The 18602-nt window shown below is 37.1% G+C and overlaps 1 protein-coding gene across 5 annotated transcripts in view; it reads right to left on the minus strand.

Annotated features, from left to right (window-relative positions):
- Positions 1 to 219: 219 nt before the first annotated feature.
- Positions 220 to 18602, minus strand: part of ARAP2 (ArfGAP with RhoGAP domain, ankyrin repeat and PH domain 2) — a 120812-nt gene continuing 102429 nt past the window's right edge. For 4 of the 5 annotated variants that reach the window (XM_040065496.2, XM_058420725.1, XM_040065495.2 and 1 more), the window contains 5 exons: positions 13551 to 13633; positions 12054 to 12089; positions 11507 to 11570; positions 5929 to 6057; positions 220 to 3659 (listed from right to left, as the gene is read on the minus strand). In XM_040065496.2, coding sequence (XP_039921430.1) covers positions 3309 to 3659; positions 5929 to 6057; positions 11507 to 11570; positions 12054 to 12089; positions 13551 to 13633 — 663 coding nt within the window. In that variant the 3' untranslated portion in view covers positions 220 to 3308. The remainder of the gene's footprint in view (positions 3660 to 5928; positions 6058 to 11506; positions 11571 to 12053; positions 12090 to 13550; positions 13634 to 18602) is intronic. The other variant, XM_040065498.2, reaches the window with a different exon arrangement.

Below are 18602 nucleotides of genomic sequence, written 5' to 3' on the forward strand. Positions count from 1 at the left end.
CTTCTTGGGTTTTCACTCGCTTCTCTCACCCATCCTAATAAATGTGGAAAAAACCACACACAAACAGAACACAAACATTATGTTAAACAACAAAAACAATGTTTATATGTCAGCTTTACACCTACAGATCATGATTGCAGAAGTTTAACAAGGTAATGATGAAACTGAGATTTACTAAGATTTATTAAGATATTAACTTTAGTCTTCTCACTGTTACAGGCACATAAAACACTCGTCTCCCATTTAACTTCATTTTGCAGATGAGAAACTAAGCTCTTACCAGGTTATTCAATAGCTTTCACATGCGCAGACACAAATTTTTTCTTTTTTACATTCTTACTGATTTTTTTCTGAAAAAATTCATCACCTAGTTTTAAGAAATAGCATCTATTCAATTACGATTCTCAAAAATCTACACTTTACCAGTCCTCAGCATGGCACAGGAACAACAAAAGATCAGCAGCCATTAAGATATTGCAACAAACCACATTTATTCTGCAGGTCTTAGATCAGTCTGAAACGTGTAGTGCAACAATAATGTGTCAGGTGTTTAGTCCAAAATGTTGATACCTATATAAAATAATTTATTGCAAATTTAATCGCTGCTACCCCAAATAAGTTTTACTTGTGTTAACAATGTCACTATTCAGTGTGCCTCTGTGAATGCTCACATAGATTTGTGCACGTATATGTGTTTGTCTATGTGTACATGCAATGCCAAATTTAAATGTATTTTATTAAATACCTTCTTGATTTTTATGGCCTTTTAAGCAGCAGTTATACAGATATCTTACCTGTTACATGGTTTTGAAATAGAACAAGTGTTTCTGTAGCCCCTAGAACCAATAAAAATACACAAACCATTTTCTTCATGGATATATTCACATCAATGCATAAGCCCTTCCACTGCTCCATTTATTCCATTAGTGTAGTGGCTTCAGTGATGCATGAGGCTTTCAGCAGTAAATGTCATTCTTAAGGTCCCAATAAAAAGATAAACAATATAAGAACAATAACTCAATACTGAAAAATATCTGCAAATAAAAGTACAACTGTACTTAATACATTCAAGTCCAGCCTGACAGAAAATAAAGCCATTTCTCCTGCTGGCATTAGGCCTCAATTCAAATCAGCAGTTAAGAATGTATTTATTAACATTAAGCACCTGCTTTAATCAATACAATTTGAGTTCAAGTTAATATGCTTTCTTGAGACAAGGCCTCAATGATTAGAAGAGGCTCAATTACAAAGTGAAGGTAGCAAAACCCTCAAAAAACAAAAAAATAGCGCATTGGGAAAATGAAAATCCACAAACTTGTTCCATTTTAACAACTGGTCAAATAGGGTAGGTGCAAAGTCAGAAAGACTAGACTTGCTTTGTCAGTGCTACATTCCAGAATAATAAATACTACTATAAAATATTTGAATTTGATCTCATTTTCTCTGTGCGTCCTAGAAGAGTTGCCAGATACATTATTTGAGTCACTTGTCCAATTTCTCCAATCAAACAAATTATTTTTCCAATTAAGCTGCTCACTGTAATCAAGAATAGAAGTAAATGATGTGAGAAAAGTTACGGCACCTGTGACTACCAAAAATAGAAGAGGGAATAAATAAGCATACTGCTTCTGTGCTTCCTTTCTCCTACTCTAAGAAATCTGGCCAATTCCAATCAAACACGAAAGACATCAGTAAGTTCTTAAAAGGCTGGTGAAAATCTGTAGCAGTGTGACTAGTCAGACCACAAAAGGGACAGCAGCAAAAACAAGCAGATGCTCTTATTAATGCCTCCCTTGAAGCAAAGGTGCCGTGTGAGCTCATTAGTGCTCTGGTCTGTTGGTCCTGCTGCTTAACCAGACACCATCCACAACACCTGAAAACAGCCTCAGCACAGCAGTGCCTTTTGCCCATCCAGGTGTTATGGAACAAAGTAAAAGCAGCAGTCCTAACGGATAAGTGAAAATTAAAATCTAAAAAACAACTGAAAACAATTTCATTCCTTGAGTAGGTTTTGCTTTGAAAAGCAATGCTGAATTTTAAATTTAAGGAACTCTGGGCCTAAAAATCAAAGTAGCTGTACTGTGCTACATCACTATCTTGAGCAACTGCTACCTACATACTCAGAAGGCAGCAAGCGAGGCTGTTCTCTCAACCCTGGGACCAGCCCCTTACACTCAGAAGAGCAGAGGTAAAGCTGTAGGACAAGCACTTCCTAGTCCCTGCAAACAGAATACTATTACTCTTGTCCTCATGGTAAAGAGAGGGGTAAATCTCTTCCCCCATTTAGGATTTGGCATTTCTTAATTGAATGTGTTGGTACTGTTCTGATTTATTTGTTTAAGGACCATTTTTCCTTCAAGGAATTAATTCCTCATTTAAATACTAAATATTCATGGCAAGTCAGCAACTTTGTTAACACCAAGCAAGCTCTATCAAAGAGCAATAGAAAAGCCTGCCTTTGTCACCCTGAGCTGAACAAGGCCTGTTTAGAAAAGTACTTCAGTACATTCTTCCAATTCACATACCCATTAGACATTGCTTTGAAGACTTTTTTTGTTGTCCTCAATAGCCTCATTACTTAGACATCATAACCAGATGTTTACCCTACAGAAACTGTTTCACGATACAAGAATTAATACATTGTCTCATCTACTACATTCCTCTCCCTTTTGATTCTTTCACATGATGCCTTGTCAGAGGACAATTCTATGGAAGCAAATACTGATTTTCTCCTTAAATAAAAACAAAACCACAAATAAAAACAAACCAAAAACCAACAAAAATATCATTTTCAACTCAGACGTTACTAATTTTATAGTGTTAGACAATTAAAAATATTGCAGGTCAAGAGTATAGATTTCAGAGTATATCTTGTCTTTTAAAAATATCTCTCCAGTATTTATAAGCTGGTACAGAGTATAAAAAGAGCAAAAGCTTTGACAGTATTAGAATCCTTGTAGCAAACAAAATCCAAAACAAACAACAACAATGAAATAGACAAAACCCTGGTGTCCTTGTACTGCACAGAAAAATTTCCAAACTTCAGGAGTTTTACATAATCAGTTTTCCCAGTTCAGTATTAAATTATAATATGGGACATACACATATAAAAAATCAATAGCTGCATATAAACAAACTATATTTCCTTATTTTCTCTGCACTGTACAAACTACAAACATCAAAACAGACTACTTTTGAATAGAAAACAAACACACAAATACATATACATATACATACATACATACATATATATATATAAAAACCACAAGAATATATATATAAAAGCACTACACTGCAGGCTCAGGAAATCAGCTGGAGGTTTCATGAAGTGCTCTGTTCTTCTGCAGCACTGTATTTAGTTCCTGAATCACATTTGATGGCAATTTACTATCTAGTTCCAAAGTAGTTTTGTTTGGTTTGTTTTTATTTTTCTTCAGTGTCTTATGTGGTCTTTGGTGTAATTCAGTCATCCTTGAACCTGCATCATCCTCAGCAATCAAGTTCCGATGTGTTTTTGCATGATTTCGCACTCTCTCCTCCTTTCTTTCCAAACACTGTGCCACAATAGATGCTTTTTCTTTCATGTTTTTTCTTTCTTCCAGAAGTTCATTATCGTGATGTCCACCAAATCTTGATTTTCCAGTTTGTAGTTCTATACTCTTACCAAACAAGCAAAGAGAAATAAGTTCATTCACACCATATTAAAAAAAGAAAAAAAATAAAAATTTAGGTTGCAATTTTGGCTCATCAGTTTCACATAAAATTTAAAGAGAAAAAAATTACTCAAGAGCAAAGGCAGCAAAGTCAGTTTTAAATTACCACAATTGTCCTATTATCATTTAGTAAGCATTTTTAGTGAGCAAATTCTCAATTAGTGATACTACTGAAATTTACATAAATCATGTACCATGCCAATGAAGACATTTATTCTCATATAATCACAATTTGATTTTTCATTCTACCACAGTAGACTAAATTTAGCATTTTACAGCAGATCCATATATCCTTAAAGACTTAGATTGTTTGATGGAACGAATACAACTGTATATATTGCAGTTTTGATAATATAATGACTGAGCAACATAAATATATGAGAGATAATTTTAAACAATCACATAAACATTTTCAGCAGCTGTTAAATACTAACTGATATGTTATAAAGACTGGCTTCTTTTTCAATTCACATATTGGTGGACTATTTTCAAGTTCTTAAGCTGTAGAAAATTAGAGGTAAACCAGATGCTGCGTCTAAATTTGCATTATTATATTCTGACTACTCAGTTGGTGTGGCAGTAGGTAGAACATGCCTTTTGGGGAAAAGCCTGGTAGTTCTAAAGGAAAATTAAGTCCTGGAATGCTTCTTTCATGTGTGGCATCTTTCCTGACAACCAAAAGGTGGAGAAAGCTGAGGAAGGCTTTTGGTATTTTTGTATTTCCTGTGTGCAACTTGTTCAGTTTGACTGCATTTTTTATGGAGATATTTATCCACAGCACATAAGAAACCTGTTCCTTGGAATCTTAATACCTCCTATATGTTAAAATAAATGTTAAAAACTACTCAAACACTAGGGAGGAGCTAGTTGAGATACACAGAATTTTAGAATGGTTTGGGCCTTCCTGTAGGCCTTCATTGTATGACATATTTTAAGTCAGTATGCTATCTCATCGTGCTTGAAAGAAAAGGTTTTTCCTCATTCCTCAGTCTTCTTGTATTTTGAAATAAAATTAAATACTTACTGCAGATACACAGCAATATATTTCTATTTCAATTAAATAATTCTATATGAGAAATATGCATATATTAAACGCAGTATCCACATGTGCAACACGTGGTGTAGAAATAACCAAAAATGTTTTGGTTCTGTTTGATATTAGGATTCTTAGCTACTGAGTCTTTCAAACCTTTGTTATTACATATTTATCTTGCTAACACACAATAAAACTGCTTCCAAGAATGGGGAAAAATCAGACATTCAATAGACATTTTAGCAAAATAATATTAAACTCAGTTTTGGGTATCTTTGAGTTTATACTGGTTTGAAGTTTTGCTACGGAAAAAGTCAACTTTACCACTCTGTACCTGAACCACCATCTCTGTTAGTGGTGACAACACATCCCATATTAACTACCTCCTTTCAAAATGTTCTAAAATGTGCAAGAAATTATACTGCTGCAGTCAAAGGACCAAGCTGTTGTTTCAACAGTTCTTCACTGCTGCAGTCAGGCTAGCTACCACTACTATTCCCAAGCAGAACAGTGCTCATCTCAGCTGGAAGTAAGGCAACTAAGTTCTCCCCACAGGCATCAGCATCTCTATGTGGACACTAGAAGGTAATCTCAAACTAATATGACAAGGTTCAAATGTATCAATAGTGCATATAATGTAATAACAAAGCTCAGTCTATTCAAAGAGTTGCAACTAAAGCCTTTTGTTCTTCTTTGAGACTAATAATAGTACAACTTAAATGTATCAAAGTTAGTTCCATCTGAGTTTTTCCATTATACTAACAAAGTAGATAACTAAAACAGTGTAGTTGTTTTAGACAGAAGATATTTTAAGATATGCATACAGGACAGTTTTCAAGGATGTTATTAAAAATAAAACCCATACTGTAATAACATGCATAATATTTCCAGCTAAAAGTCTTATTTACTCCCAGTGAACAATCTCTACTCAAAAAAACCCAAGCACAAATAAAACTCCATTATGATTTACTGAACAGAGAGGTTATGCAAATTAAGACTACAATAGCTTTTTTGCATTAAATTGTCCTAAATGTTCCTTTAATGAGAAAATATTGGACGAGTCATTGATAATAAGAGCATTCTCATTTTATATATATCCAGCTCAAGGGAGTTCATTAATACTGGAGTACTTATTACAGCATTGTGGTTAGAAGTTCCACATCAAGTTTAAACCCCACTTACTTCTGTATTCCCTCTGATTTTACAAGTGTTCTCCTGATGAATGGGAATTAGTGGTAAGCCTCTGATCTTTGGACTTTTAGTTATGGACTGTTTTCTTGCTTTTCCAGCAGGTGGCCATATGTCTGCATGCTGAAGAATAAAATGATTCCTTATTTTCCATGTGGAATTTCATAAATACACAAAATTCTTTGGTATGTAAAACTCCCTTGGAAAAAGCTATATACAACACAATACCAATGATTCCTTATTTTCCATATGGAATTCCATAAATACACAAAATTCTTTGGTATGTAAAACTCCCTTGGAAAAAGCTATATACAACACAATACCATGCCCTCCTCTTGTGGGAGAAAGGAAAAAAAAACAAAACTATGATGCTTAAAATTATGTTAATATTTTGTAAGTTTTTTGCACAATGTTGAGTGAAAAGAATCAAAATGTCTCTTCAAAATTGTCATGCATCAAACATCTTCCTTCCTTAATATTATTCTCATCCTCAAAAAATAGAAAATATCATCAAATGCGACATACATATTGACTTGTTGCACAATTTCAAAATTCCACAGAAGCATGTTTTCAGGAGTCCCACCAAAAATAAGTTTCTGAAATAAAATAAGATTACCTCAATGTGCCAGCATTTCAAAATGTGTTTCTTGCTGAGGTTCAAGACCAAAGTGCAGGGCACAACAACTGGGCCACAATAACCCTATGCAGTGCTACAGACTGGGGCAGAGCAGCTGGAATGTGGCCCAGTGGAAAAGGACCTGAGAGTGCTGGTCCATAGTTGCTGAGCATGAGCCAGGGTGTGCTCAGGTGGCCAAGAAGGCCAATGGCATCCTGGCCTGTGTCAGTGATAGTGTGGCCAGCAGGAGCAGGGCAGTGATTGTGCCCCTGTACTGGGCACCGGTGAAGCCACACCTCAAATCCTGTGTCCAGTTCTGGGCCCCTCACTACAAGAAAGATGCTGAGGGGCTGGAGGACGTCCAGAGAAGGGCAACAGCTGGAGAAGGGCCTGGAGCACAAGGCTTGTGAGGAGAAGCTGAGGGAGCTGAGGGTGTTTAACCTGGAGAAAAGGAGGCTCAGGGGGAACTCACTGGTCTCTACAATCGCCTGAAAGGAGACGGTAGCCAGGTGGGGATCGGCCACTTCCCCCAGGCAACCAGCGACAGGATGAGAGGACATGCTCTTAAACTGCACCAGGGGAGGTTTAGGTTGAATATTAAGAAGAGTTTAAGAGTTTCTTCCCAAAAAAAGTTATTAGACATTAGAATGTCACCAGTCACCAACCCTGGAGGTGTTTAAGAAAAAGACTATGTGTGTCACTCAGTGCCATGATGTGGTTGACAAGGTGGTGTTAGGTCATAGCTTTGATTGAATGATCTCAAAGGTCCTTTCCAAACTAATTGATTCTGCGATTCTCTGAAAATTTGTATTAATAATTTAGAGAAAATAATTGCTTAACCTATGACAACAACACATGTTATCCAAAACACAATCTACAAATATGCAGATCTGGTTTCAACAGTAGTCTTTGCTTTAGCTCAACTGAAATAGGTCAGTTTTGGGGAAAAATACAAAGTTTCACTCTAAAAAACAAGACTGGGAAGAGAAGGTTAGTAAAAAGCCATAAATTACTTACTGAGCATTTCAAATTCGAGCACATGAGCTCACAGTCCTCAGGTAATATTAATGAAAACCAGAAGACAGACTTGAGGACAAGGTATTTCAAGACTATTTTACTGAAAAATCATCAACATGAGATTCTGTGAATCAAAGAGAATATCCAAGGTCTACAGCTAAATCAGCACAACTTCGAAGAAAACTGGCAAGCCAGGACTGCAAATCCATGAAGCGAGTCTCTCCAAGACTGTATTTAAAGAAACAGTGGAGGAACTATGGTCATACTTGCAGATGGTCTGCAAGTAAAAACAGCATTACCATTAAAAAGCTGTCAGTGATTATTGACTCATGATGGCTGACTAGACATTGGAAGCCTTGGTTCCAAATTTAGAAAAGGTATTTTATAGACTCATATCTTAATGGAGTAAAAAATTCTCACACATGGTGTGACCAGGGTGATGCAAAAGTCAGTGATAAGAGTTCTCTCCTGTCGGGGGCTCCTTTTCCCTGGAGTTTAAATTCCCCGGCATTCAGGTGGTTTTAGAGTTCTGGCCCTCTGCAAAGCTCTGTGCCAAACGCAGGAAAAGACGGAGTCTTCAAGGTTACATGCTTCGTTTATTAGTTCTTATCTTACAATTTTCTCAGTGTCCAAAAGACGTTTGCCGCGGCTCGGACATCTGGTGACTCCCCCTGTCTCTGGGCTGTCCTTATCTTTTATACTAATTGCTACGTATTCTTTATTTACTATTTATTACCAATGTCTATCACTATTACTAAAAAGGTCATCTTTACTCTCACCCAATCCTCACTAGCTACTTTGTGCCAACGTCACTGCAGAAATGGAGTGAGGGAACAAGAAGGAAGAAGAAGGAGACAATGCCCTAGATTCTCCATCTTGCCCCATTCACTCCAATGCCAAAAATTCCAAACCCACTGTTTTTTCACCCTGTGATATACTAAACTACTATTTTTCACACTCTTGTGGCCTGCATTGCTTCCTGCAGTGCAAGAAGCCTCTCCCATGGACTGAAATCAAATCCAGTGTCTCTCTGAGCTCTGGGGTCTGGGCTGGGGTCCCAGACCCCCCTGCCCAGGTCCCTGACCCTCCAGGGCAACCAAAGGAATGCCCTGGACTCCAACACTCTCCAGTGATCATTAAGAACATTTTCTTCCAACTAAATGAGAAAGTATTATCTGAAAGAGCAGCTCTTACCAACCAAAATCAGTTTATTCTGGATCAAGATACAACAAACAAACACAATCCAGAAAGTGATGGAGAAACTTTAATCAGCTACTGAGGAACACTATCTGCCTTAATTCCCAGCAAGCCTAAGGAAACCATCCCTGTCAGTTAAGCAGCCTGATTTCTCTTTCGTGCCAGCAACATTTCTTAAAATAGAACTCTGAGAAGGTATATCAGAAATACTAGCAACGTATTAGGCCACATAAAAAATGTATTTATTCATAGTTTTGACCCCTCTGTTCAACTCCACCTCATGGTAGTATAATGTGCCTCCAGCTGATCATAGGAAAGAAAGCTGGAAGGATATTATTGTGTCTACCTTCTTACCAATTAATTACTTCCAACTGTATGCTACACATGCTCTTAAGAGATCTTGTACAGAACGATTATAGATTTCAAGAATCATGCTTTTCAGGATGGTTTTGTATAGAACAAGAAGAGACATTGGTCCTACTTTAAATACTTAGTATGTACCAGCTTGAAATGGAAGATAAATAACCTCTGGGGTAACTTGATCACCTTTATCAAAGTACTCTTGTCACTAGATTACAGCAGTACCTACACTTTGCTATTTATATATTCTGCATTGTTTATACTACAGGAATAAACATTATCAGACAACAGGAAACATATAGCAATAGTGCAACTATCTTACTGATATTAATTACTAATAAAGCTTTACTCTGCTCAAGCACTGAGGAGCACAGTAATATTGGTTTATGTCCCACTTAATTGCACAAGATCATTAAATGTCAATCAATGTCTTAATACTTCAAAATCAATTTTACAGTATTTTTCAACTTCCAATCTAAGTTATTCCATTGGCAGAGATGTGCTGCCTGCAGTCTCTCTAACACGTGTGTTCAAATGCAGTGACAACATATGCAGTAAAAAACCAAGCTGACTTCCCTAAAGATGGTCTTAACTTGAAAATTCTAACTAGAAATAACCTCCGTTGACATTTACAGTTTTCTGGTTTTGAAATGGGATAATGCAGTAATAATTGTCTGCTGCTGTATGACACAGGACTTTTTAGAGATATTATAGCAAGCTTTATCAATATGAGGCATTGCATTCTTAAGATTTTCTCTGTAATGAAGTAGTAGATTGCAATAAGAACAATACACTAAATCTGCATCATGGGCACATAATTTCTCATGTAGTTTATAGATTGACAAATTTACTGATGTCCAGAACACTGGTTTAAAAAAAAAAAAAACCACAAACCAAACCAAACCAAACCAAACCAAACCAAACCAAACCAAACCAAAAAAAAAAAAAAAAAAAAAAAAAAAAAAAAAACCAAACAAAAAAAACACCCCAACAAACAAACACCCCAACAATTTCCAGAAAAATCAAGCCAAACCAAAAAACCCTTTCAATGTAGTACTGCTAATTTGTTGCACTGTTCATTCATTGGAATAAAGTTTTAAAAATAATAGTATGAATTCATGGTATTTTTTTTAATGTACATTTTTTTTTTCTGTTCAGGAAAATTATCCTGGACATTGAGCAATGGCTCCCAGTTCTTTATCTGTATTGACAAAGGAACATTCTACCTCTGTCTGAGCAGAATCCTAACAGACTGCCCTTCATTGTGATTTTCTGTCAAAAGGATTTCAACAGTCACCAAGTTTGCAAGAGTTACTTCTAAGTTTCCTATATCAATAACCTCTGAGCCTATTTGCTGTGACACTACTCATGTTATGCCCATGAAATGTATGTCAGCTGTTTCCATAGAAACAACAACATTCACTTCAGTTAAGGGAGCTGAATAAGACAAGAATTTGGAAGTATTAGTTTCAAGGCATGCATTTTATTTCTAGCACTACTATCTATGAAAGTCAGATTCTGTTTCAGAAAGCTGCTAAGAAGTCTGTATTTCAACAGCCTTGTGCTCAGCCTACTTTATGCAACACAAAGTTCCCAGGTAATCATAAGTCTAGCAATGCTTATTCACAGTGATATCCCACAAAGCTCCTTGAACATCATGAGGAAAAAAATCCAAAACTGACATAGATGCAAAATTCTGTTAAAACCTTAAACTATGTTCCAGTCTCATTTCAGACTGAATTCTTCCCATTTCACTTACTTCTACTAAGGTTAATATTAAACTCCATTTCCAAGAATGTGTTATTTGTCAGTCAAACATATAACCTCCTTACAATCTCATAGCAAGCAGAAGAGTACTTAATTTAGGATAAAGCCTATCCAACACAATGAATTATCAGTGTTGACTAAGCTAATCTGGATACCAGAGAAATAAAGCCGCATTGGTTTATTTCAGATCTTCAACAGGGCTAGTTCACACCACTATACTTTTAAACATGACACCCTCTTTTCATGACTACTTTAGCAGCATCCAACCTAGTAAGCAGAGAAGTAGCACTCGGGTATTGTAGCACAGACACACCCTTTAGGTCAACAACCAAAATTTCACTCACAAGAGCTTTCTGTAAAGGAAGTAACTTTCCTTCTTTACCCAAACTTCTCTACAACCCAGTGGGGTGGAGTGGGGAGATGATGCCAGAATCTGATGTTTTTATTCACTCTCACAGCACTCCTAGTCTTCATGGACTAAGGCAAATCTTTTGGTAATTTTATTGCATTAAGTATTCCAGAAACGTTGGCATTGAACCTTATACTTAACACGTATATATTTAATGGGATTTTTATAACAGCAGGATAAGTTACATTTTTTTATCATATTAGTACCTGTGCCATAAAGATGCTGATCATCCACTCCATCTGCACATCTTGTCCATCACAACATACATACCTAGAACAGAATACATATTTAATATGAAAAACAATGGAGACTCCTGTTACAGTTAAACATATTAAAGAACAGGCTTCTAAACTACTTCAAAAGTGCTGATATTGATTCATGCTGTTTATATTTATTATTAACACTACCAGAAAAAATAGGCATATATAAATACTTCAAATTATCACTTTACCTACTTTGAAGACAATGCCTGTGTTTCATTTTAAGCATGTGCAAAGGATTAAAATCTATCATCCTAACTTTATGACTATTGCTTGCTCTCTGGTCACAGAAGGAAGCCAGACACCTAAACCCAAAAGATGAACCAAACAAATCAATTAAGAATTTTCTTTACTTAAAAAAGCAAAAATAACATTCAATATGAAAGCAAAATAATGCCCATTAGTTTTCAAACACTCTTATTTTGCAACTGAATATTTCAACAAGTAAGTTAACAGTGAAGTTAAAACAAGCATGTATTTCATGTTTACCTACCACTGGTGTTTTTCAGAAAATACTGCAAGACCCCAGCTGAAAGAAAGATTTTCAAAAATTAGTGCCATAATCAGAGACATATTCCTCAAACTGCAGAGATTAATTACCTTTATATAGTCCTTTTAATTTGAAAAAATAAAATTAAGTTGCAAAGTCTAAACACGTACTGCAAATTCAGAATAAAGTCATGGGTTTAAGGATGGATTTTGCTTATTTTCTCACAATTGATTCACAATTAATGAACTTTCTGTTCTAGACAAAGGTAAAGCACTGCAGACAGCTTGCCTCATTTTTGCTGTGGCTGTGCTTTCTAAAAGGTGCTGGAAATAAAACTCTTTGGCAAAGAGTTCACTACAGGGTGGATGTCACAGAGCGAAAATAGGTATGCTTGTACTATAAACAAAAGGAATCACATGATTTTATAGGGATTTAATAATTGCTAGGGAAATGAAAAGGGAGTGGGTGCACAATTAAGCTTCTGAGGTGAAACGAACAGACACTTCCGGAGATCCAGAAGAGACTTGGTAAGCTCTGCTTTTGAAAGTAGACTAAAAATAAATCTCAAGGTAAAAAAAAAAAGAAACCTGCAAAGACTCATTTACATAATCTTTTTTACTCCTATTTTGGACTAATCTCCTACTCATTCTGCACTTGAACTAAAAAAAAAAAACAAAAGAACAAACAAAAAAAAAAACCCACAATAAAAAAAACCAAAACCCAAAACAAAACAAAACAAAACAACAAAAAAAAAAACACACGCAAAAAAGTTACCAATGTTTTCTTTAACATGGCTAAGCTTTGAAATTCACAGACCTTTTTGGGGTGCTTTGATTTGCCAACTGTAAAAGAAAAGCTCAAGCAGATCTGTTTAAAGGCTACAGCCAACCTAGACTCCCTCAGGGATAAGATCCTATGTGCATTGTCTCAGTATCTCAAAGCTTTGACGAAACAAGAACTGGAAATATCTAAGAAAAACAGGTGTCATTTTTCACTTCTCTTTTCCTGAGATAATAGTCACTGATGTTTGTAAAGAGCACTGTAGTCTTCAGCTAGGAGAAACATCAAAATAACACAGATCCTGGAAAAGGAAAATCCTCTACTGAACAACATGAACTGTCAGTGAGGGCTATGACTAGCTGGTTTTCTCTTCTTTGTTTTTACATGGTGCAAGGAAAGTGTGTCCACCAATGACATGCAGGACATATACCACAAATCAAAGTGAGCTAGGAGAGACCATATCCACAAGAGATAATAAATGTACTTTAAATTACAAAAAAGCCGATCAATAAAGTAATTTCCTAGTACAGATTAGTTAACATGGAACACGAAAACAGATATAGGAACAGAACAAATAATAACAAAAACAGGGGATAATTTAATTCAGACTACTACTATAGGCTTCTTGACTTTTCCGTGTTCCACAATGTTCTATGCTACCCTTTATTGATGATACTACAATACTTTTTACACACTGTTAATTTTCTTTTCTATTCTTACTTTGTTGGTGGCTTCATTTTCTTTTTCACTCCAAGATAAAGCTTCAGAGAATTGACAGACAACACTTTTTCAGGTTTGCTAGCCTGCAAATAAAGTAAGATTCTAATTATTGTATCAGGAATGTGCCAAAGAGAAAATGCCACATTGATGATTTCACAGTTCAGTTTCTTTCATGGAGTACACCTCTTTTCTTATTAAAAATTTCTTATTAAGATTATTAAAATATTTTGTCTCTTTCTTTGCCATTAACAATGTGTACCAATCACTATTACAGAGAGCAGACTGATTAAGAACTTAAGGTTCACATGAAATCACAAAACTGTAACACAATTAGAATAATGAAGATGTGGTGCTACATATGAACATAAACTCTTCAAGAGAGACAGGAAGATGGGAAATGGGATTGCCCTCAGTTAAATAACCTCTTCTACGGAATGGTGAGAATTTTCTTCAGATCAAAGAATGGTTTGGGTTGGAAGGGACTTCAAAGATTATCTAGTCCCAACCCCCCATCATGAACAGGAACATCTTTCACTAGACCAGGTTGCTCAGATCCCCATCCAGCCTGGCCTTGAACAATTCCAGGCATCCACAGCTTCTCTGGGCAACTTGTTCCAGTGCCTCACCACCCTCAGAGTAAAGAATTTTTCCTAATATCCAATCTAAATCTACTTGCAGTTTGAAGGCATTCCCTGTTGTCCGGTTGCATTACACTCTTCTAAAACATCCTTTTCCATCTTCCTTCTAGGCCCCTTTCAGGTACTAGAAGGCCACAAGTCCTTCTAGTACCCCAGCTCTCTCAGCCTTCCTTCACAGGCCGCCCTCCTTCCTTCACCTCTCTAATCGACCTGATAGCCTCCATTGGACTTGCTCCAACAGGTCCATGTCCTTCCTGTGCTGGGACCCCAGAGCTGGATGCAGCACTGCAGGTGGGGTCTCACCAGAGCAGAGCAGAGCAGAAGGGCACAATCCCCTCCTTCCCCTGCTTCCCACCGTGCTCTGGATGCAGCCCAGGACACGTTTGGCTCTCTGGGCTGTGAGTGCACATGGCTGAGTCATGTCCAACCTCCCATCCAGCAGCATTCCTGAGTCCTTCTTGGCAGGGCTGCTCTTGACCCAGCCTGGGTCGATACCCTTATCTGACCCAAACGAGGTACAACACCGTGTGCTTGATCTTGTTAAACCTTCTGAGATTCCCATGGCTTAACTTTTCATGCTTGCCCAGGCCCTTCTGGATGGCATCCAGTCCCCCAAGTGTTATTAACCACACCCTCATCTTGGTGTCATCTGCAGATTTGCTGAAGATGCACTCAATCCCTCTTTCTGTGTCATTAATGAATATATTAAGTAGCATTAGTCCCAGTAAGGACCTCTGAGGCACACCACATGTCACTGACGTCCACAGTGACTCAGCCATCACTACCTTCTGGATGTGACCATCCAACCACTTTCTTATCCATCTAACAGTCCACTCATCAATTCCATCCCCCTCCAATTTAGAGAAAAGAATCTTGTGAGGGACTGTGTCAAAGGGTTTACAGAATTTCAGATAAATGACACCTGCAACTCTTCCCTTGCCCACAGTCAATTCATCATAGACGGCCACTAGGTTGATCAGGCAGGACTTGCCCTTGAAGCTGTGCTGACTGACTCAAACCCACAATCCCTGGTTTAGCCAGCGCTTCATCCATAAGGCCACTGGGGCCGCTAAATCAGGATGAAAAAAAAGCAAACTGTCTTCGAACAACCCACAGAAGTCTCTGGGTAACATATCCTGACTCTAATGGGACAGGGGATGGGGACAGCATGGCTTTGTTCTTCCTGGTATCTTCAGAAAGGGCAGCCCAGTGAGACAGAAGGAATCCACCTGGTTTCTGGAGAACACCAGTATTGGGACTTTCAGAGGAACCTACACAGGACAAAGAAATGGGACAACAGGAATCTCATTAAATTTAACAATGATATATACAAACTCCTGCACAGAAGGAAAAAAAAACCTTTAGTGACAGAGGGTGGAAGGCAATTCTTGCTGATAGTGACCTGAGCATGCAGGTAGGTGCCAAGCTGGGCATAAACCAGCAGAGTATCCTAACAGCAAAGCTGGTCTCATTTTCCTGAGTTAGCAGAAGCACAGTGAGTAGGTAGAGGAGAGTAATTCTCCCCTTTACCCCACTGCTTGTGTAACTGCATATTTTTGGTCCCCGAGAGAAAAAAGAGACTCAATAATTTGGAGAGGGTTCAGCAGGGCCCATCAAGCCCTCTGTGGGCTAGAGCATTTGCCCTGGAGGAGAGGCTGACCTAACAGCAGCCCCCAGCACCCACAAGGAAGTTATGATGCAGACTGAGTGAGGTTTTTTATATTGTGAGATGACTACATCTAAGGACAGACAAACTTCCCCTCATGGGAACAGTCAGGTACTGCAACAGCCTGCCCAGAAAGGTTGGACAATTTATCCTCTGGGTTTTCAAAGACATTAACTGATTGAAGCCGTGCACATCATGTCCTGACCTCAGCTGCTATCCCTGCTGTGCACAGGAAGTTGGATAAGGATCTCCTGAGGTTCCTTGCTTGCTCCTTCTTGAACAAACTACCTTTAGTGAATCTACAGCGGAGTCACACTAGGTATGAGAACTTAATGTGGCTGGAAGGTGAAGTGCTGAAAGGAAACAATAAATGCACACTATTACAGAGGAAAACTAATATTTAACACAACACAAAAGCATTCCTTTAGTACTTTTAGGTCAAGTGTTTTAGCTTTCAATTTAGAAAAAAATACACCAAACAACAAATCTTATAATCCCAGTACACAACGCTACTCCCTAGTGTTTACTGTCCCTGGATTCTCAATTTCTCATTCTGCAGCTTTCAATTTCTAATAATCCAGTGAGGGGGAAAAGAGACACTTAAGAGAACTTAAGAAAACAACAAAACACACAATAGTTTTATGGTTTGTATTCTTGTGTAACATCCCGCCCAAAAGAAGGGTACTGCCAAGATGAAAAAATACCCCTGCAGAACGTACTATTAAGTTAAACAACTGCATACTTCTCACAATAATGCACCTTAAGGGAGCCATTTCTTTGTCTGTGAGTTTATCTCTTAGCAACAGAACATTAAAGGGGTAAATTATTTCACTCAATTAGCACAGTACAGTAATTTAGCATACAGTATTCATGGAAACTTTCAATGTTTTTGATAATTGCTCTTGAACAAGGAAACACCGAACAGAATGTATCTCCACCTGCACATACAAAATTAATTTGCTGTGATGAGAATTTATAAATTAATTAGTACATGTGGTCTTATTAACTACAATTTTCCATCTGCAATGTCAAGCTTTCTTACTATTCATTTCTAAATATGACTAAAATGAAGATTATTCATGATAGATTAATATCTCTCAAAAGAAAGGAAAACAAACTCATATTATTTGATCAGAATGGTATTGCTATTTGCATTAAAAAAAAAAAAAAAAGTAAAGCCATTTAAAAATAAGTGCTCAAAGCACCTCCTGAGTTGGGGAATTCAATGTTTTATAAATTAGAAAGGCTTAAAAAAGGAGATTATAAAGTAGTACAACAATCCTGTCATAAATTCTTTCCAAGATACTAATTAAGGTTTTATGGGGATATTAATTTATTCTCAAATATGTGCCAATCTGAGTTTTAGCACTAAATTACAAGACACAACTTTTGACATTCTGGAGTCATTCTAATTAAGATTGTATCCACAGCTTCACAAGAAGACACAGTGCATTATCTTATGTGAGCAAGGGTTATATCTTAAAAAAGTACTTTAGTAAGGTCAGCAATATACATCTCTATTCTTTGGATGGGAAAAAAATCAACAGTTAGCAAAAATAAAAGCACTTGAAATTTTGATTTTTTTTTTTTTTTTACCAGAAATTATAGGAACTAAAATGAAAGCATAGTTCATGATTAATATTATTTCGCTTTATACTTAAATACAAGCTGCATGCACTCAAACCCACCGTTTTAAGAAAACTCCTGAGTCATGATTTTAAAGAGTTAAGATATTAGCTAAGGGTTAGAAGCAATTTATATTGATCAAGATACAAGTTAGATTAGTAAATGGTAGGTTAATGATTATTAATGCCCAAGCTAGAGCTAACTGTTATATTATGAGCTTGTTTATAGAAAAAGTGAAGTAAGTGAACCATCATAAGAACAGATTGAAACCACTAAGAACAATAGCCAGCACCTGGACTTGGTATCAATCAATCATGAAGCAGGGGAGCTTGGATCGTGCCAGAGGGTCACAGAGACCTGATGAAGACTCTCCTGACTTCATCCTTCGAGACCACTGACCCAATTCGAGACCACCGACCCAATCCAAGAGAAGAACTGCGCACGCGTGAAGGACTAATAGCCTCATTTTAACACAGAGCAGGGATGGGAGGTGCTGGGGTTATGCATATGTATTTTATGTAAGGTCTTGGAAAATAAATAGAGAGCAAAGAGCCTTGTTTGGGGCAGCCACGCCTTTCGGAGATGACTCCCGTGCCACCCGCCAGTGAATAAACATACCACTTTCTAACTTTAGTTGGTTAGAGGGTCTTTGTCCATGACTATATTGGTTTTCAACTACTCACTCCCATGAAATATTTAAAATTGAACCCTTCTTGCTATTAATCATGACTAAATTCACTTCTATGGTATTCTGAGGCATATCTAACCTAATTATGAATACTAGTTTTTAGAGGACTGAGAATACATATGAAAATTGTTGGGAAGCAGGGAAATGTTTTCCTAGTGTATTGAGAGTTATAGTTTCCCATAATCTCTTCTGTCATAAGACATGTATGTATAAGAACTCTGTTGCTTCAGTGTTTAAGGGCTTTGTGTGAAATACCAAGAAAAAAAATGGCGTGTGCTCATATAAGTTCCATATTTCTTCTGCTGCAGCTCTCTACAGCAGGTTTTCAAATAATTTAGCGTCAGCCCACAGCACCCATTGTTCTATTTTTAATTTTTAAAGCTTATATTAATGCATAAGTACAATAGCTAAATGACAAACACACACAAACTCCT

Source organism: Hirundo rustica, chromosome 5, assembly GCF_015227805.2.
Source record: "Hirundo rustica isolate bHirRus1 chromosome 5, bHirRus1.pri.v3, whole genome shotgun sequence".
NCBI lineage: Eukaryota > Metazoa > Chordata > Aves > Passeriformes > Hirundinidae > Hirundo > Hirundo rustica.